The 21,064-nt window shown below is 51.5% G+C and overlaps 1 protein-coding gene across 2 annotated transcripts; it reads right to left on the reverse strand.

Annotated features, from left to right (window-relative positions):
* Positions 1–15,046: 15,046 nt before the first annotated feature.
* Positions 15,047–18,961, reverse strand: SOHLH1 (spermatogenesis and oogenesis specific basic helix-loop-helix 1; the record flags this gene model as incomplete). 2 transcript variants are annotated; one of them, XM_080927434.1, is made up of 8 exons in its annotated part: positions 15,047–15,249; positions 15,804–15,880; positions 16,363–16,555; positions 17,037–17,170; positions 17,422–17,546; positions 17,970–18,117; positions 18,490–18,624; positions 18,897–18,961. In XM_080927434.1, the coding sequence occupies 8 exons, from the start codon at positions 18,959–18,961 to the stop codon at positions 15,047–15,049; spliced, it is 1,080 nt and encodes a 359-aa protein (XP_080783560.1). The 2 variants fall into 2 exon arrangements, with proteins under 2 accessions (XP_080783560.1, XP_080783561.1); XM_080927435.1 differs by lacking the exons at positions 15,804–15,880; positions 16,363–16,555.
* Between the last annotated feature and the right edge of the window lie 2,103 nt (positions 18,962–21,064).

Here is a 21,064-nt window from a genome sequence, read left to right on the forward strand (position 1 = left end):
CTGAGGAGAGTGGAAAGCTTGACCCTGTGGAACTACCCTGGGTGCTGTGTGCTATTGAGCTTGGGATTTCCTGTCTTGCAGCTTTGCACCCCAGAGACCTAAGACCTAGGCACTTTGGAGCCAGCACTGGGCATCCTCGGTCTGATGCTGGCCCATGATTGTATCTCTATAGTCTCGGCCTATGTCTCCACCTTCTGTGTCTGCATTTCCTCCTCTGACATTAGATTTAAGCCACCCAGGCATCCAAACTGATCTTACCTCATGTATGAAGACCTTTGACAAATAAAGTTTCTCCTTTGGTTCCAGAATGAAAACAGGCATGTGTTTAGGGACATAGCACTTGGCACTTCGAGATCCTTTTTTGGGAACAGGCCTCCATGGTAGTAAAGATGACCCTCAGAGCATCCAAGAGACTAGCCCCAGAGTCACCTCTTAAGGACTCTGTACACAGGCCCATGAGGTTCTATGGAGACAGGGCCTGTAAGGTCTGGTAGTCCTCAGATGTGGGGCTGAGACCCTGTTTGACCACTTCTGGAACTAGATTCCCTGGGGGGCTAATGATAGCAGCCCAGCTGGGATAAGGGTTGGTGAACACACGGGGTAGGAGTTATGGTGTTTTATGGGCTGGGGGTGACCCTCCTAGGCTGCAGCAGAGAGATGTGAGCACCGTATCCACACAGCCGTCTGCAAAGATGTTCCCATCGGCTTCACTCATGACACAGTCCAGCAAGCCAGGGCCTTGGGGCAACATATAAAGGCGTGATGGCAAAGTTGTAGAAAAGGGGCCAGATTAGAGGACGTGGAGTCAGGAAGTGAGTGTGGCTCCTGAGGGGCAGCACAATGATCCCAGCTGCGTTGTCTCTGAAGGACAGAGGCGGTGTAGATACAGCTGTACACAAGTGACAAAATGCTCAGCACCAAACACATGTTCTCACACACAAACACACTCACAAAAACAGGCATGCATGAACATGCACACTGCTCAGACATACATGTATTCATTCATATGCACATGTGTGTAATGTATGCTTATATACAGGATCGCTCACATATATACATACATATACATGCTCATATGCTCACATGCATACACTCACATATACACATGCCCACAGGACACATGCAAGCATACTCTCACACACACACACACACACACACACACACACACTCATCCATGCACACACCTAGGAGCCTAGTGGCCTACTTCAAAACATTTCTTAGGAGGCAATCTCTCTCCGGAGCACTCCAGCTGAGGTACCACAGGGCTAGGTGGGTCTGAGTCACTTCTAAGGACAGGCCAGCAGACAGGATTCGCAGGTGGACAGTGCCTGGCACTCCCAGGTAGTCTCTGGACCGTTTAATGCAGCTCAACCACAGCATGGACAGATGTGCAGCAGCCACCCATGTTCAGGCCGTCTGAGGAGGAGAGAAGCCATTAGTGCTTCTGTTAGTTTTCCTGTACCTGCAGCTTTAGGAGCCCACGATTCACCAAAGAATGAGATGCCGGACTCGAACAGTAAGCAAAAGCAAAGACCATTTTATTCTGCAGAAGTCCAGCATGCTGGGGTCACCCATTACCAAGATGGAGACACACCAGGCCCAATTTAAAGTACAATAGGGGAATTCCTTGGAGGGGTGGGTGACCCCTATCTTAATCATTGCCTCTGTCTCTAGGGAACATTCCAGAACCATTGCTGGGGTGTGAGGGGGCCTGGAAACTGTTGCTAGGGAAGTCTGGAAACTGCTGCTGACCCACTGTCCTTGCCTCAGGTCAGGTAAGGGGGCAGCTTCTGAGGCTTGGACTTGCCCAGTTCTTGGAAACAAAGACTTAGGCCTAGTCTCCTGAACTGCCAATTTGAAGCCTGTCATGGAGTAAAAAAGAGAGTTTACTTTGGGTCACAAGGTCAAGGTTCCTTGTGGTGGGGAGGGAGCACCAACAGGAGTCTGAGGCAGAGAGGTGGATGGTGGTGTTTGTTTACCTCACTTTTTTACTCCATCTGGGACCTCGAATATGTATGGTGGGTCTTCCATCTCAATGAGATCCATCTGGAAACTCCCTCACAGCCACTCCTGAGGGTTGTTTCCAAGATTATAGATCCTGTCAAATTGACAGTATTGATCATTGCACTTGGGAACCAGAATAATGGCTGTTCTGAAGAGTGGCAGGGGGTAAGGAGCTGATGCAGACCACTGAGAGACCTCTGTCCTCTCCTAAAGGGCTTCATGAAGGAGATGATCCCATAGCCAAGTGTCCCCAGGTTCCCATGTTGTCTTCTAGGACTGACCCTTATGGGCTCTTGTCCCACAGCCCCCTGTAGATAAGTAAACAGGACAGGTATAAATATCTGCTGCCCCACACCACTGGACTCCTAAGAATGTCACTGAGGTAGAAGCCCTTGAATTTTAGTTGTTTGTGTCCCAAGCTCTGAGAGCCTACATGCTTCCAACAAGTCCAAAGCAGTTGCTAACTCCTGCTCAGTTGGTCTAATCAGCATAACGTCATCAATATCATGCACCAACGGAATATTTTATACAAGAGACAAATAATCAAGATTCCTTCTAAGTTATGACACAGGGCTGGAGTTAATAAATCCTTGAGATAAAACTAAAGAAATACTGTTGGTCTTGCCAACTCAAAGTGAATTACTTCTGGTGGGTCTTACAGACAGGCACTGGGCAAGGGCATTGGCTAGATCAATAGCTCTGTACCATGTACCAGGCTGTAGGGCACATGGGCTGTGCTATCAGATAGGCATAAGAACTGGTAAGGTGGGGTGTGATCTGGGAATCTCAGAGATCTTAGACAGCAGGAGTGGAACTGCCCCCCCTACCCTCTGTGCCTGTTCTGGAACATGTAACAAAGACCCCAAATTGAGGGGACCCAGGGAGTCAGTCATATAATGCAGCACCTGGAACATCTCTCCATCTTAGCCTTCAGCCAATGACCTTCCCTTCCTGGATATTCCCACGCCCTTCCCCAAAATTATATAATCCCAGATTCACCCCAAATAGACTGTATGCATTCACAACCACCCCCTGTAAAGAGGTATGAGCAAGCTAAGGTTGTCTCAGAGAGCTGCTTCATTCAGGATCACCGTGGGGAAGGCCTTCGTCTAAAAGAGCCCAACACTAAGACTCCTGAAGAAAGCCTCCCGGCCCCGCACTTGCTCCCTGATCTGTTCTCCCCTTCAAACGGCATGCAGCCACACTCTTGTGCCCCAAAGGGAGACACAGACCTCACACCCCATCCCTGACTTCCTCTCTCCATGCCTGGGCACCCTGAGCATTCATCTCCTCCAGTTTGGTGTGTAGCTGCATTCTCACACCACGGGAGGAAAACATGGGCTGCAGATGCCCTGCCCCAGACTTTGCTCTGCCAGTGCACTGGCAGAGTCCAGACACCACCAGCAGGCAAAGAGAGGCAGATCCCAAAACCCACAACAAACCCGAGAACCACACCAGGAGATGTGATCATTTGCTCAAGTAGACACCATATCTGTCCAGCTGCTGTAATCTGAGTCACTACCAGACTGACCTTTCAATAGTCAACTGTCAGCCTCCATGATCCATGTGTCATCTGCGTTGCCCAGGTAGGAGAGTTAAAGGGAGATGTGCTGGGATCCACCACCCCTGCATCTCTCAAGTCCCTGATGGTGGCACGAACTTCAGTTCTCCCAGGGATGCGACACTGCTTTGATTCACTATTTTCCCTGGCAGAGGAAACTATAAAGATTTCCATCTAGTCTTTCCAACCATAACAGCCCTCACTCCACAGGTCAGGGAACCAATGTGAGAATTCTGCCACCTTCTAAGTCTATCTCTTTCAAATATACATCCTGAAACTGGGGAAATAACCACAGAATGAGTTCAGGGACCCACTAGACCTACTGTGAGTCAGACTTCAGCCAAAACTCCATTAATCCCCTGGCCTCCATAAGTTCCTACTTTAACTGGAGGCCACAATGTTTTTGGGGATCTCCTAGTATCAGTGAGACTCTGGAGAGTCTGACTGTTCCCTCACCCCAGTGTACCCTTGTCAAAGGCTGTAGTACCCTCTGGGAAAATGCTAGCAATAAAATTCCTAGGTAATTTACTAAGGTCCTTCCCCAGGGGAACCTGGGTAACCCTTCACTCAAGGGGTTCTAGGTGTGCAAACTGGCTCAAGTCTAAAATTTTATTCACAGGCCTAGATTCTAACTTTTGCAGGCTGGATGTCTCAGCTGCTCTCTAGTATATGCTAGAATTCCAAAATGTGTGGGCCTCCATGCCAGTGGAGGAGTAGATTCAGTAATCAGAGAGAGCAGTTCCTTCTTTTGTGTCTTTTCATAGGTGCCAACAGAAGATTGGGCCCAGATTAACAGTGGATCTTCTCACCTCAAAAGATCTGGATTAAAAGTGAGGTGATGGTGGTGCATGCCTTCAATCACAGCATTTGGGAGGTAGAAGCAGCAGGATCTCTGAGTTCAAGGCCAGCCTGGTCTATTGAGTTCCAGGACAGCCAGGGCTACACAGAGAAAACCTGTCTCAGAAAGACAAACAACAAAAAGTTTTCCCACTTCAAACGATTTATTTAAGAAAAAAAAAAATACTCAGCTTGGTGGTGGTGGCACACACCTTTAATCTCAGCATTGGGGAGGCAGAGGCAGGTGAACTCAAGGCCAACCTGGTCTATAAAGTGAGTTCTAGGACAACCAGAACTATACAGAGAAACCCTGTCTTGAAAAAAAAAAAAGAACGAAAGAAAGGAAGGAAGGAAAAAAGGAAGGAAGAAACTGGCAAAGGCTCCCTTGTGGGTGTTTTACTTAAGGTCAAGTGACAGGCAAGAAAAGCTGTCACAGGCAGCATCCTTGGGTCAGTAAATCCCAACTCTCCCCAGAACCAGGAACAGCGAGATGTTGCTCCTTCTACCGATGCTGGGCCAGGCATTGATCTGTGACAGAGGAAAGGCCTCTGGGCAACTGGAGTTAGTGCTGTCAGAGGAGAGAAGACAGAGTTTCAACAGGGGCTGGAAGGGCAAGCCCAATGCCTGGGGGTGGGGTGAGGGAGGTGGCGCATCATGGGTCTTACCTAGGTGATCAACATGAAAGGAGGCAAGGATGTAGAACACCTCAGTATTCCCAGCTGGTTGGACCCCTTGGGGCTGAGCTCTCTCAGCTTGGAGCCGTGTGCTCTTCTCTGGGTACGCCCATCAGGGATGAACCCTCTAGGTACTGTGAGGTCTGTGTGGTCATGTTAGGTAGTGAGTGATACACTCCACAGCCCTGGTGGACTAGAGCCAGATTTCAGGCACCCAAGATGGGCCATCAGCTTGAGCTCTGAAGCCAACCTTCACATAGGCTGTAGGAGAACCCCCAAATGCAGCCAGCATGTGTTGGTGTAGCATTTTCTGTGTCCTTAGAAAGAATTCATTCCTTTTGATCAGTCACAAAGGCTGGTGGCCTATGTGATGAAGTAAGGAGAGTTTGGGACCTGGAACCCCTGTCCACACTGGCCACCCAAGGGACCAAGGATGGTCACCGATCTGGCCCACACCTTGGTGGCCCTGGTCACAGTCTAGGCAGCAACAGGAGCCAACATGGGTGTGGAAGGAGATATGGACCAGGACCTGTGGAAAGCTCAGGGTCCCTTTTGATACCTGCAGCTCTGGGAGCTGCCACGAGGTGGCAATGGCCTCCAACAGTTTACTCTCAGTAGGCCTGGTGGATTTATCTAGTCTATGCGTCACAGTCTCTCGGCCACATCTGTCCTCTGTGCAGTTACCCTAGTCTCTTCCCTCCTCTCGAAGCCTGAAATCACACCAGAACAGAGGTGTGTCATTATCACACATCTGTGGAAACCCAGGAAGAGCAAGATTGACAGCAGTCATGGGTGACAATGATATCTGTAGGCTTAGATTTTAAAACCTACTTTTAATAAGGGTTTTCAAACGTCCCCCCCAGCCCATTGTCCAAAGGTAGGGGAGAAAGGGTGGTAAAGGGGACAGGGGATGTGAACCTGAATAGAGGCAGTTCCTTGAGGCAGTTCCGGTCTCTGTCAGGATGCCAAACAGGAGTCAGCAGCGGTGGGTGGCACAATCCAGCAGAAACAGCCAGGCCTCTACTGAATCAGTGAAGTCAGCAGAAGCGACCAGGACCATCCATCCAGGAGAAGCTCTCTGCTGTGCCTCTCTCAAAAAAGCAAAGATTATGGAAGACTCAAGACCAACAAAGCTTTGGGAAGCCAGCTATGCAAGCGCGCCGTCCAGAAAGTCCTATTTATACTTGTCAAACACCACATGAGTCTGCATTGCTTGACATATCCAGAAACTTCCACTTCAGACATGCCAATGCAGGCTCACAGACTGAAACTGCAGAGGCCCTCTCTGTATACAGCCCTCAGTCTTGCTATGAGCCTCTTCCTGCCTCTCCTGCCTCTTCCTGAAAGCACACCTCTGGTCACATCTAGGCCCCATGCAGGCCATCAGATCCCATGGCCAACTTTGGCACACAAAGTTACATTTTCAGAGCACCATTTATCAAGACTCAGAATCTTTATCTTTGCTTTTATTATCTAGCCATACAGACAACGGTAGGGGGATTCGATAAAAAGTCAGATACCAGGCTATATTAGCAGATGCCCTTTATCCCAGCACTTGGGAGGCAGAGATGGGTAGATTTCTGCGAGTTCGAGACCACCTCTATAGAGACATGGTCTATAAAGAGAGTTTCAGGACAGGAAGGCTACACAGAGAATCCCTGTCTCAAAACAACAAAGTCAGTAGATGTAGGTGTGAAGAAACATATAGAACACCCAACATGCAGATTCTCCACAAATCTAAGCTGAGAGAGAACACACTGGGGTGGGCATCCAGTACCCCATTCAGACCTTAGGTACTCCACAGATCTCTGTATCCAGCTGAGCATGAACCTGTATCCCAGCATCCCTCCAGCACAGCACGGTACCTGCAGCACTATTGTCTATCATGGAGGGAAGGCATGATCTTGAGCAGAAACCATGGAGAAACTCCTGGCTTATCCATGACAGCTCCTGCTCAGCCAGCATTCCTGTACAACCTGGGTCTACCAGTCCAGGGGTGGCACTGCCCACAGCAGGCTGGGTCCTCCTCCATCAATCAGCAACCAAATGGACCACAGATGTTCCACGGGCCAATCTGATGGAGGTCATCCCCTGGGACGTCCTCAGATAGTTTTAGTCTCAAGTTTGCTGAAGCTGTCAATGAGAGGGCTCTGGTAGACATGCAACCAACACTCAGAACTCACTGTGCAGTGACAGAGATTAGAGTGCAGCTGTAGATCCAATAGCAGCAGAGCAGAAAGGACGGGGAACAGACTTAACCAGGAAGGCACAGACCGCTGCAGACAGAATACAAGGTACAGCTAAACAGAAGCCGCTCTGCCGCTGGGACCGATGCTGCTGATAGCTGCACACAGTGTGACCCGCAGCTGTACTGAAGTCCTTATAGCTGCACACAGTGTGACCCGCAGCTGTACTGAAGTCCTTATAGCTGCACACAGTGTGACCCGCAGCTGTACTGAAGTCCTTATAGCTGCACACAGTGTGACCCGCAGCTGTACTGAAGTCCTTATAGCTGCACACAGTGTGACCCGCAGCTGTACTGAAGTCCTTATAGCTGCACACAGTGTGACCCGCAGCTGTACTGAAGTCCTTCTCAGAATCACATTGTAAGGTTGGGGATATCAGCCCTCTAAGGGGCACTGGCCATAAGAAAAAACAAAACTTTAAAAATTAAAATTAAAAAAAGAAAACTACCCTGATATCTAAGCATATTACAAGTTGGACTGTGTGGTATATGCTTTTAATTCCAGCAGTCAGGAGGCAGCAGACATGCCTCGGTGAGTTCCAGGCCAGCCTGGCATACAGAGCCCTGTCTAAAAACAACAACAAAGCAAATGAAAACATGTCAGACAAAGAAGGCATATTACAAAGCTATCATTGTCAGACAGTGTGGTGCTGGTGAAGCGCGTCTGGCCTTTGAGGCAGAGGAGCCAACATAAACCAGCAAAGGTGCTCAGATCAGTTCACGCGGAACTCTACAAACACTCAGGAAACTCGAAACCCACTACAGAGGAATCAAGGGAAATGTGTTGTCCACCACACCCCCAAAGTCAAAACGAGTCAAGCCTGGACATGGAGGGAGAGCTTGTGGTGCCGAGCCTGTAAGAGGTCTCCCTCACAGACATCACAAGTGCAGGCAACAGGAAAGACAAATCGCAGCACATACTGAAAGCTTGAGGCTTCAAAGAATCCTAAGGATGGAGTAAAGAGGCAACAGCCTGGGACCACACAATGGCTCACTGGGTAAAGGAGCTTGCGGCCAAGCCTGACAATCTGAGTTCCAAACCAACTCCTATGAGTTCTTCTATGAGTTCTTCTAACCTCCATATGTGCGCGATATGTCTCCCTCTCTCCCTCCCTCCCTCCCTCTCTCTCTCTCTCTCTCTCTCTCACACACACACACACACACACACACACACACTAAATTACACACACACATCAAATTTATTAAAAACACACACAGAATAGGAGACATTATTTGCAAATTGTGTCTGACAAGAGCTGTTCTCCAGAATCACTCACATGGTCTCACAACCACCAGAAACTCCAGTTGCAGATCTGTACCTTTTTCTGTGGCCACTGCATGTATGTTGTATGTATGTGGTGCACACACATACATGCAGGCAGGCAGAACACTTATACACATAAGATAAAATAAATCTAAGAACCAAAATAACAAAATTCTGACACAAATTTCAACATGGGTGAAGCCTGGAGACATTACACCAATCACAAAGCATGTTCTGAGAAAAGTGTAAGTTAAAAGTGTGGGTCAGCTGGGAGACAGGTCAGTTGGCAGCCTCTTGACCAGCAGTCTCCAGGCTCCGCTTGATTCCCAACATTACATAAACTGGGTGTGGCCCAGGCAACCCGTAAGCTCAGCCCTGCAGAGGGTAGATGCAGAAAGGTCAGCAAAGGTCCTACTCACACAGAGTGAGCCCGAGGCCACCCTAGAATTATAAGACACTCTCAAAAAGAAAAAGCAAGCATTCAGGCAAAAGGAAAGAGAAAGTTGGGGGAGGGAAAGAGGGTCTGGAAAATGAGAAAAAATGCACTGAAAACCCGGTATCAGGGGAGTTTGCCTATACGATGCTTATATAAATTTCGAAAACAGAAAAGTCCCGTGATAAGGAACACGAATTATATAGACTCACGAGGAGCAGGGGGGTAGCTCCTATGAGATTCCACTGGGGAGGAAGAGTGTGATGCGGAGCCGGTAGAAACTGCTAGATCGCACTTGGCAGCCTCGGTACTGAGTGAACAGGCTGAGCCCTGGCCGCTGAGGGCCTGGGCAGATCTGAAGCCTGTCTTTCTTGCAGCAGCTGCAGTGCAAACGTGACTGCCACCTGCAGGCCGCTGGTGCTCAGCTCAGGCCACACACCGCTCTCCTCTCAGTTGAGCAGTTGCCTAGGACAAAAGTACACACACACACACACACACACACACACACACACACACACACACACACACACAAGGACAGAGGGGAATGGGAAGAAGAGAGAGAACAACCCTAGCGCTATTCAGAATAAGACAAGAGCCACCTGCAGGCCTCTCAGTCTAGAAGACAGACAGACCTGCTTCAGATCAAGTGCTTCAGGGGGGCACGAGTGAGGTTGTGTCAGGAAGAGCCCAAGTTGGAGTTTGGGGACCAGGGCTTCGAGAGATGACTGCAGGGCCACTGGAACAAACACCTCTTTCAAGTATGAGCTAGTGATGATGCAGACTGGACCCGTTAACCTCCTGCCTCAGGTGTGGATGGCCCTAGCTGAGCACCTGCCTCTGGAGCAGGTAACCCCCCTCCACTGACCACCTGACTCTTTACAGAACCAAGTCTGCCATCCTTAAAGCTCCTGGATGCTGATTCTCTGTCTCCTGCCCTGTGGTTTCCACAAAGCGTGGGGAAGGTGAAGGGCAGCAAGCACACTGGGCTCTCAGGACAGGATTGGCAATGCCATTTTCTGTTCCAGCTTCAAGGTGCTGGCTGGCTAGGTCTGGGCTAGACTCTTACAGGTGTAAGATTTTGTTCTTGGGAGCTGGAGGTGTAGAAACCCCTTTAGGTAAGTGCCAGGGTGCTAGTCAAGTTTGTAGGAGGGGCCTTCTGAGGTGCAGCTCTTGGCAGGGAGTAGCCGATGAGATGACCATGGCCTCTGTCAGGGTAACGTTCTTCCTCCTCCCTCCCACACTCACGCTCCATGGCCTGAGCAGAGTCCTGAACAAAGAAGGCCAGACCAACTGAGGGCACACTTAGAGCTGGCCTCCTCCGGCAGGGAGAGCTAAGCCAATGCCACCTACTAGGAAAAGCCAAGAGGGGCAGCAGGCAGGGACTGGAGGGCCTGCCAGTGGAGATCAAAGCTTCAAAAGTGGCATGCTCATATACATCCTAATGGCCCCCCGCATCACCTGACTGCCACATCTGTAAAAAACTAGAAAGAATTCAGAGGGCTAACACGCTGGAAGCCACACTGTAGCCAGGAATGTCATTCGCTGAGACTCTGTGACTGCTAATCTCTGGAGGGCATCCTTCAGCCAGGAATGTCACCTGAGATGTGCTGTGAGCGCCACAAGCCCCAGGACTTCGAGCAATGCCAGGGTCACATCTGGCTGGCTGAAAGTCATGGGAGGACCTACAGCACATGGGGAGCACTAGGCAAGGTCACTGGAGGATGGCCCAGGGTCTGAAGGCAAGCACAAGTGGGGCCCAGGAACCAGCATTCAGGAGACAGCCATGCAGATCTCTGAGTTCAAGTTCAATCTACAGAGCAAGTTCCAGAACAGCCAAGCCTAGGCAGTGAGGGAGATGGAAAACAGAAAGCTGGTGGCAATGTAATAGAACAAGGGGTGGGGCGTGTTCCAACCCCAGCAAGAGGCAAAACTTGACAGCTTTGGCCACATGGTTCTGGCTTTAGAGTCTGGAATAGAAGGGACTACTGGGACAACTGATGCTGGTCAGCTGGAGCTAAGAAATTAACAGTGATTAAGAAGAAACCAAAATCATTGAGGTGAAATCTTCTGGGAAGTGTTTTCTGTGTTCAAAAAGAAGCTATGTTCCAGATTTAGCCAAGGCTGACCTTCTTGCTGTAGCTGGTCTTGATAATGAGTAAGAACCAAGGTAATTCTTAGGTTTTGAAGGCATGAAGGGGCCGTGAAGAGCAGGTGAGGCCATAGAAGGCCACCTGTGATGGTGCAACCTCAGCTGCAGTTGATGGCCCAGGACTGCAGGGGTCACGCAAAGGAGCTGAGGTTAGGCAACATGAAGGGAGCCTATGAGAGACTATTGGTGAAGCCTCATTGCAGTGGAAGATTCCAGTGAATTGGAGATGCCAGTACCATGGGACGATCACTAAGAACAGCAGCGGCAGTGGAGTGGATCAACCTGAGCGTAGAGAGCTACAGAGGCCAGAGCTGGAGAAGTGACACCAGCCCTTTGGAGGAGCCCAGAAGATCATGTGTGGATCCCAGACACTGGAACAAGAAGCTGTGAAGCTGAAGTTAACTTGGGGACCCCAAGATGTTCGAGATGTCAGAGCCGTGGGATATCTGCTGAGGAAAGCTGGTAGCAGAGAGTGGAATCCTCCAGGAGAAAAAAAGGTTGTTGCAGTCAACAAAGATGAAAAGGAGTTGGAGGTTGAAGACTGCTTTGACATCAGACATGGAGATGCAGAGTTTAGTTTGCCCAGCGGGTTTCCTGTCTTGCTTTGGGGATTACAGTTAAGTGAGTGATTAGATGTATCTCAGAAGAGACTTTGAACTTTTAAACACTGTTGAGACTATTATAGACTATGGGACTTTGGAGGCTGGGCTATATATATTTTTTATGATGCTGTCTAGGTATGGTCCCCAATAGACTCATGTGTTTGAACAAACCAGGGAGTGGAATGTGATTTGTGTATCCTTAGCCCAGCAAGTGGCGCTATTAGGAGGTGTGGCCTTGTTGGAGGAAGTATGTCACTGTGGGGGTGGGCAACAAGAACTTCCTCCTAACCATGTGGGAGCCAATCTTCTCCTAGTGACCTTCAGGTGAAGATGTAGAACTCTCATATCCTCCCATACCATGCCTGCCTGGATGCTGCCATGTTCACACCTTAATGATAATGGACTGAATCTCTGAACCTCAGCAGTGAGAGCTAAACCAGGGCCACCTATCAGGAATTACATTTCTCCATCTGTGGTTTCAGATGCCTGAATCCCAAAACAACAGCCAAGACAGGACATAGAAACATAGCCCAGAATGCACACATGCACATACACACGCGCATACACACATGTGGAATGAGGCATACTTCTAACTGCCCTATTGCCCCTTCCCATCGCCATCCTTGAAACCTGTAACTGCAAAGACCCACGGAAGCGCCCCTGATGTTCTTGAGTGCTGTCAATGTGGCTCAGCGACCCTCACAAAGCATGCAGGCTTTTCTCAAACCCATGTCATGGCCCATGGACAGAGAAGTCCTAACCCTCACCAAGTGTCTGACATAGTCTCTGGGCACTGTCGAGTTCTCAAAATGGGCTGAAGACACATAGGCGCTGCTGCTCAAAACCATGGGAGGTTCCAAAGGAATCCGGCAGTCTGAAAGTTTCCAGAGAGAGCACCATGCACGGTCTGAAAGGTGATCATGAACAGCGCCTTTGGATGATTACCAGCTCCTCTGCAAAGCATAATGCTAGTGCCGGCCCCCTGGCCACCCCACTGGGATTCCCACTCTGAGACACCACTCTGAGGAAAACCCACAGAGAAGACAGCACTGAAGTGTGCCCCTCATGCCGGACTGCGTGTCTCCAACTTTGGAGGTACGGCAGTTGCAGAGCATTGGGAGATAATAGTGGTAGGAATGAAATCCATTAACACCCCAGAATTCAGCTTTCAGGCGGGTGGACCCTTTTCCCCAAGCAGCTGCCCCTGCAGAGTGGTCATCATGCAGAGGGAGGGGCTCTCAGAGATTGCAAGGTGCACACTATGGGGTCTGGGAGGAGCCAAGTGAGAGATGCTAGGGTTCTGTAGAAGAAAATGGATCATGGAGCAGACCACTCGAGCTGGGGCCCACAACCATCTTACCCAGCTAGCCAGACTAATAGTTTGGATAAAAATTAAAAGGCTAAGTGTGGCCACACAAGGGACCACACCCGCAGAGTCTAACAGAGCTGGACACCATGGCCACACAGCTGAGCCAGGCAGCCCTTTTCATATGCTAGAGAGGTGGGGTCTGAAGTCCCCAACTCTCCTGCATTGAAGTACTATTGAGAAAGCTGACCTCAGTCCCAGGACCCTGAGGGATGTGGCCTCTGATGTCCCAAGCCCATCACCTGCCCCTGCCTCCTGGCATTCCTGTGGGAATTGCTTCCGTCCCCGTAGGACGTAAGCCATGACTACAAGGCAAGTTCAGTTCCCTGACTCCCTCCCTAGGACCACAGGTGAAGCCACCCTGACCGAAGAGATACCTAAGATTTAAGTGGTTCAGGGAAGAAGCCAGAGAGATGGTTAAACATGTCCAGCCTATCTGCTGGGAAGAGTAAGACCAAAACAGCTCCTTATCTTCCACGACCTGCCTCCAGGTTGACAAAATCAGAAAGAGCAGCAGGCCAAGACTAAGATCACATGATTATCAGTTGTGGGACATGTTCCAGGACAGGGGAGCAGTCACACAGCAGGGTAAGTGTGGATGTTGTGCCTCCAAAGACCTTCATAGCCTATGTGCACACACCAATACATGTATACCTTAACATGCATGCACACATACACACCTTCATGGGCATGCAAATGCCACACAGACACAAGTCCATACACACCTATATGGGTGCACAAACACACATGCCTGCATGCCTTAGCATTACAGTATGCACACAACAATCCAACATAAAAACACATACAGGTGTGGTAGTCTTCTGGTAGATATGTGAATCCAGACAGTTGGAGTTGACGGATAAGCTCAGACATCAGACAACCAAAGTGAGGCTACAATTCCTGTGTTCCAGGAGTCTGGAGGCCACTCCCTCCTCTGAACAAGATCTTCAGCCCTGTAAACCACGAGAGCTGGTGGCGGCGAGAACCTGAGGTGGGGCCTCTGCTCAGCACCCACCTGGACCTCAGTGCCCAACACTCTTGGGCCACCTTATGCCCCCTCAGCTCCTGGGGTTGTGTGACAATCTCAGTGTTCACAATCCCCAAGTGCTCCATCCCACGCCACCTGCTCCTGAGCTTCTGTGTGCAGTGACTCATGGGAATTAATGAACATTCCACTGGATGTGGGGGCAGCCTTGTGGGAGCTCTGATCTCACATTCAAGGTTCTTGAAGAATTGGGCTGGGCTGGGCTGCTCTGGCCCCGAAACAGGGAACTCATGGGGGAAGGAGTCCCAGGGACCTGGAGTGTCTTCTCAATGTTGACAGCAGAACATGCCCTCAGCCTGCCCAGGAGGAGAACAGGAGAAAGACACATACCAATCTTCAGTCTGTCCCATAGCAGCCCAGTGTGGAAGGGCATAGGCCAGACCCAGAGGGTTCCCAAAAACCCATGTACAGCAAGTACAGGGATGATTGGCAGTAATGGGGGACCAGACTTTCCTCAGGACATGTTACACTGAGGGAGAGGGCACTGGGATCCCTAGAAAGGCCCCATGCAACTCAAATACCTGACCCCAGGAAAGAGGAGGAGGAAGGCACTGGGAATGAGGCTCAGAAGTAGGCTATTCAGGGACCCTACCAAGCTGAGAACCTCTCTGCAAAGATCCAGGCAGCTGCATGTGCTCTGAATGGAATTGGGGCAATGTGCCCAATGAATTGGATTAATTACTCAAAAGCCAGGGAAATTTTGCTTCTGCCAGAAAAACCACTTTCCTTTTTAATACAAACTCCACTCACAGCCCGGCCAACCAACCACCCTCAAATTAGGCTGCAGCTGCAAACCAAACCCAAAATACAACACCCAGGCAAGGGACAGCTCTCTCCACGAACTAAACTATGGGGGAACTAAGCTGTCAGGGGAAAAAGTCAGGGAAGATGCTGTCTGCTTCATCCTTCAGAGCCAGGCCAGGGCTGCCAAAATCCAAGCCCCACAGCTCTACGGGGCCAGCCTGGAGCTCCTGGGAGCAAGGCTCAGGGTCTCCGATGAAGCTTGACTCTGCCCCATCCACTGGGCTGCTCCTGGCAAGAGCTGAGCCTCCTCTGCCCTCCACTGACCCTGGAAGGAAAGGAAATACCAGTAAGGCAGGTATGTGTCCCAGATGCTGGCAGAAGACTGCTTAGAGTGCGGTAGGGGCCCCCTGCTGCTACCACTGTGTCCATTCAGGACGCCCGTTGCCCCTCTGTGAGGGAATGTGAACCCTGTTCTCTCCTCCCGGGGAGGTAGGATGGAGACAGCCTCTAGTGACTCAGGAGATGTTTTCCATGCCAGGACCACCGCAGTGTTCACTCAGCACTGGATCCAAAGGCTGAGGAGATGCACTGCACATGACTTGTCCTGGTGCTGACCATCACTGACATGACTGAAGACATCCAGGACTCAGCCACTTCCACATATCATGTGTGTTCAGGTGGTTGCACATGGTCAGACTTTACCTCTGTCCCTGCCAGTCATCCTGATCATCACCAGACAGGGGGGAGATGATTCAGGGACCTTGGGTCAGAGAGCAAGCTGGGGTTGGGTACGGTCTCCTGGTTCTGTCAGGTTGGACACATTCCCCAGAGCCAGGGCCGGTGTCGGGAAAGGCAGCCTGGGCTCACAGCCACACTCACCCAACCACCAATCAGGGTTGGTGGTCAGCAGAAAGGATGCTCCATCCACCACTTCGGCCCCTGCCCCTGTGGTGTACCTGGAGATGAGAAGATGCCCTAGTGGCCACGAGTGCACCTAACACTAGAGCTCAGCAGACACCCAGCCCAGCCCTGCAGAGGCCCTCCGGATTCCACGGGGGCCCACTCCAAAAGAACCAAGTGTAGAAGTCACAGCCAAAGGGCACAGGCAGAGCCACAGGGTTCTGCTGACGAGATCTGTGCTGGGTTATCCAGCCACAACCTCCTCCCTCCCCTTGCCTCCCACACCCCAGCTGGTGTGTGCACCCCAAACACAAAATTATTTCACCATCAGCCCAAACAAAAGACAATTAGGAGACAAAAATGTTTTAGAAACACATATCAGAAAGCCACATGGTGAGTCTGGCTTGGGCCTGCTGCCTGGGCCTCCTCTCGGTGTGGTAATAAAAGTCAGGAACAGAAGCTTCCGGAAGTAAAGAACAGCACAGACAAGCACTGGGCTGAAGTCAGGCCAGAGACACACATACTCAGAAGCACCCACCTGGCATCAGGCACAGATGCCAAGACCAAGTTGGCCTCCTCAGCCAGCATGCCCGGAGATTCAGTGTCCCCGGCCAGGGATCCCACCTGGTGTGACCCACCAGAAACAATGTCGCTCGCCTCGGGAGTGGCTGGCTGCTCCCAGTGGGAGTGAGGAGGCCAGGGTGGGAGCCCAGGACCCAAGCTGGAAGACTCTAACAGGGAGAAGATAGGTTAGCCCACATGGTTTAGGCCAGGTACAGCGTGTGCATGTGAAAGCCACAAGTACTTGACAACAGGTGACCAAGCAGGAGAGTGTCCAACGGGGTGGGGCAGGTTCCTGGAAAAGGTAGTTTCTAGGCCTTGAGTCACTCACATGGGCTCCAGCCAGGAGTTCCCCTCAGCACTGCTCCCATGACCTTGACTTCCTTCCTCCCTCACACCAGCTGCCTCTCCACCCCATACACGTGGCTGCTTAGAACCCCTGCGACCAAACATCCAAGAAAGGCAAACTGCCATGAGAAGCAGCCCCCTGGTGACTCACTGGTACATCCTGACCAGGGCTCGGCACCGGGAACAAGACCTGGTGCACTGGAGGAACAGCTGGAAAAGCTACAGGCCTCACAGCCATCCCGATTTTTCCCAGGCATAAGAGACAGCCCTGTCATCAACAGTCACTTCAGGGCCATAGGTCACCGGGCTCACTGAATGACAATGTGCTCTGGCACTTACCAGGGCAGGAGGAAGACCTCCCCAGGACCTCTGACACTCTCTCAGTAGCTTGACTTGGGTTTGTATCCAGCATCCCACAGCATGGGGGGTCCTGCACCCTGAAAAAGTGTAAGACATTAAGGAGTTCAGAGCCCCAGAGAGCAGAAGAGCCAAGTGATCCTCCTTTTTCCCACTGTCCCAAGTCTGCTGACAGAATCACCCTGTGATGCGCTGTCGCGGCAGGCTCTCGAGGGACCATCTAAAGACATTTGAGCATGAAGAGCTATGTCACGGGTGTGTGCATACTATCACACAGCTATTACTGCTCAGACAGAGCCCAGGGCCAAGAACAGGCCCCTGGGAGACTAACCGAGTGATGGCAGATGCTTTGTCGATCCCGGAGTCCGGCTTGCTGTCTGCAATCTGATTCGCCAGGGTCACCTGCAGAACATCACCCCGCCACATGTGCCACATCTCCTGGGGGGGCTGAGGAACCTGAAGTTTAAATACACAGCCAGCCAGAAACTCAGGGTTCACTCCTCAAACACCCCACCCTGCTGCTGAGTCAGGCTGTATCCAGCCAGGCACAAGTGTACAAGGGGCTCAACGACTTGGGAGAAATCTGAGTGTTCATGGCCAGAACTGGACATATGGAGACCCTGAAACTCCTATACACTGGCATACATACATACAGGCAACTAATCCATCAGTAGTGCTGAGAAGACACAGTGGACACCTGCCTCTAAGGAGAACACCTGCTGATAAGGTTTGAATGTATCATGGTGGCGCAGAACATGTGACCACCTTGGGCTGAAGTCTGAAGCCCAAGAAGACAAGGGGTGCAGGGCCCCTAGATAAGGATATCCCATAGCAGACATGCTGCAGAGGCCTGACAAGGCCTGCCTGATTATGACTCACAGAGAGCTGTTCCCAGCTCGAATCCAGGTTGTGGGCAAGCTGGAGGAAGTACACAGACATCTCCAGGACAGAAGCCATGTCCTCCCGCCGGCCATCAAACTGAGGCAGTAGAGCCCGCAAGCGCTCACAGCTCGAGGAGATCCGCCTCCTGCTTCCAGACAAGGAAGAAAAATCCAACCATCACCAGACAGCAAACGAACTCTGGAAGCCACCGCTGAGTAGCCTCTAAGACCTCTAGAACAGCAGGTTCAGCCCTGCAGCAGCCTGTCCCAAAGGAACCCAGGAGACACACCATAACTCTGGGCTGATGGCACAGCTCTGAAGCAACTCTGTTCTGGTACGAGAAAGGGTGAATCCAAGTCACGCTGTAGTTAACACCCCGGCCTACTCAACAAAGCTGAGCTTACTTGGGGATCTGGTTTTAATCCTGGTTGGTCCAGATGGATATAAACTAATTAAACAACAGACCGACCTAAACTCCACTCCATTGGCATACTGCCCACCCTGAGGCTACTCGAACCTGCGCTCTCTCTCGCTGACCACGTTCCTCCGAAGGCAGGGGCCCCAATTCGCAGAAGCCACAGGAGCTGTGCAGAGGGCTGAGCTTTGTGAGGGAGTCTGCAAGCTGTCCTGAGTCTCAGGCTGAGGAGCCTTGCTACAGAGAAAAGAGCCAAGACCACCTGTGAACCCCACAAAAGACACCAGTGCACATGGGGAACTAGGGCATTTGGGGTGGATGTCTGAAGTGAAGACCGACCTGGGCCACCCAGAAATACCACTTGGCCAGCTCATGACCCCCTACCCCTTCCCCCCATGCCAAGATGGGGAGCTCTGCCCGGCTGTGCCAGTTAAGGTGAAGATGTAAGTAACCCCTGGGCAAAGGCCTTGGAATCTGACTCTCTCAGAGCCGGTCAACCCAAATTTTACCTGCATCCCGTAATGCCGGAGGCTCCGTAATCCTCAGTGGCCTGCTCATGGCCACCAGACGCCATTGGCACAAAGCTGGAAGCCACAGAGAGCTCCTATTTCTGCCCACCAGCCTGCCCTCTCACCCACACTCTGCCTACCCCCAGGAGCTCCGCACCCAACCAGCACCTCGCTGCCCACTCTCATGCAAGCCTCTCGCCGCTCCCCCCTCCCAGGCCTGCCCACCTCGTGCTGGGCTTGCCCCGCCCCTCCTCGTGTTTGACTCACTGCTTCACGTGCAGGCCTTCAGACCACGTGACCTGATCACAGCCCACGTGATAGCTTGCAGCTCTGTTTCTGGCCCCTTTGCCAAAAAGTAGCAACATGGTTCCACTCAACAGGTCTCTAGCGGATTTCTAGGGGCGTGGCTAGCGGGGTGCCCAGGCCTACGAGCTTTGAGCTTTTGTTCCTGCCCACCCCTCTGCCTACACTCATTGGAGCAGACAGACTCCAGGGCTCTTTGGAGTCCAGCCCTGCCCTCAAGAAACTCACAACCTAATTGGGAGAAGAAGGCTATTCCACGATGTAAGTGACACCCGTGGGACCCTGGCCAGTCTCCTGAGGACTATAGGGTATTCAGGTACGCTCCCTCAGATTGCTCCTTCTAGTGGGTGTTCTTCCCAAGTACACAGTTATCACCCACCCTACCGGATCACCAGAGCCAGGCAGCACCTGGCCTTCCCTGGTGAGCACTCAGCCGGCCTGCCAACCGCTACCAAAGTGACTGGCTCCACTCAGCAGCCAACAACGGAGCTGCAGTCATTTGAGCCACTTGAGCACCAGGTCCTGCTCCCGCAGCCAGAAGTGCTAGCCACCTGCACTCCTCCTGGTCTGGGCCCGTACCAAGGTTTGGAGACCCCCGTCTGGAGCCTGTCGTCAAAAGCTCAATCCTAGTTGGCAGGAGTCCTTTGGCAAATATTTCTTGGATGCCAGGAGGGAGAAACAGGGAAGGGCCTGAAGGCACATGAAGTGGTGAGAGGTGCTAGGGATGCAGGCAGTGATGTAGATCACTGAACCTCTCTTGGGGACCCGCAGAGGAAAGGATGCATCATGGTACCTCTCCCCTCTGCTTCCGGTTGGGCGGAGTCAGGGAAGAAGGCTCTGGCATGAGCTGGACAAAGGTGATACTTTGACGTTGTAAGTGGAGCAGTCGTTCCCTTCTCTTCATCCTTGCTCTGCCCAGGCACCAGAAGAAAACACTGGCTGGCCCAGGCAGGGTGAGAGCCAGGGGTACTGCTGACGTGGGCTCACAGGCTCAGGCTGCCTTGGGAGGGAGGCAACGCCTCTGGAATGAGGTGTGCAGAAAGAGCCAGGGGTTACTCTTTGTACTAGAGGCTTGGGGCTGAGGCAGCCCCATCCCCCAGCCAGATGAGGCAGCTACAGTGCTTGTGGCTCCCACTTCAGGCAGAGACACATGGGTTTTGGTTAGTGAGGGCTTGAGCTGGAACCAGAAGTGTTCAGAGACACTGGGTGCTGAAAGCACTGTGGGCTCTGGACTTTCCTTAGAGGAAGAAGAGAGGAACATGACAGCTCCATGCCCGGGACGGACCCAGCAGGACCTGATCACAGCGATCCTCTCCCTCTTACTCAGGTCTTCCAGAGCAGACTGTCGCCAGGTGTGCATTTATATAAAGCCCTCCAGAATATCACCCAGCTTGCTACCTCTGATAGCCCAGTGTCTTACTCAGGGTTTTACTGCTGTGAACAGACACCATGACCAAGGCACCTCTTATAAGGACAACAGTTAATTGGGGCTGGCTTATAGGTTCAGAGGCCTAGTCTATTATCATCAAGATGGGAACATAGTAAAGAATAGAATCCGAGCAGTGTGTGGTGGTAAAAGTCTTTAATCCCAGCATATCAGAGGAGAGGCAGGCAGACATCTCTGAGTTCAAGGCTAGCCTGATCTACAGACTGAGTTCCAGGACAGTCAGGGTTACAGAGAGAAATCCTGTCTCAAGACAAAACAAAACCAAACAGGTGTGGGGAGGAGCTGGAGCAGGAGAATGGACTTCACCACTAGGTGGAGACATACCTTGGTCTCCTAACCACCTCTAGGAATGTGGGCTCACCTTAGAATATCATACTTTTCCTTCCCAGAATTCTTTCCTGCTAGGATCCGCCTACCT

The sequence above is a fragment of the Micromys minutus genome (assembly GCF_963924665.1).
Source record: "Micromys minutus genome assembly, chromosome: 13".
Classification (NCBI taxonomy): Eukaryota; Metazoa; Chordata; class Mammalia; order Rodentia; family Muridae; genus Micromys; species Micromys minutus.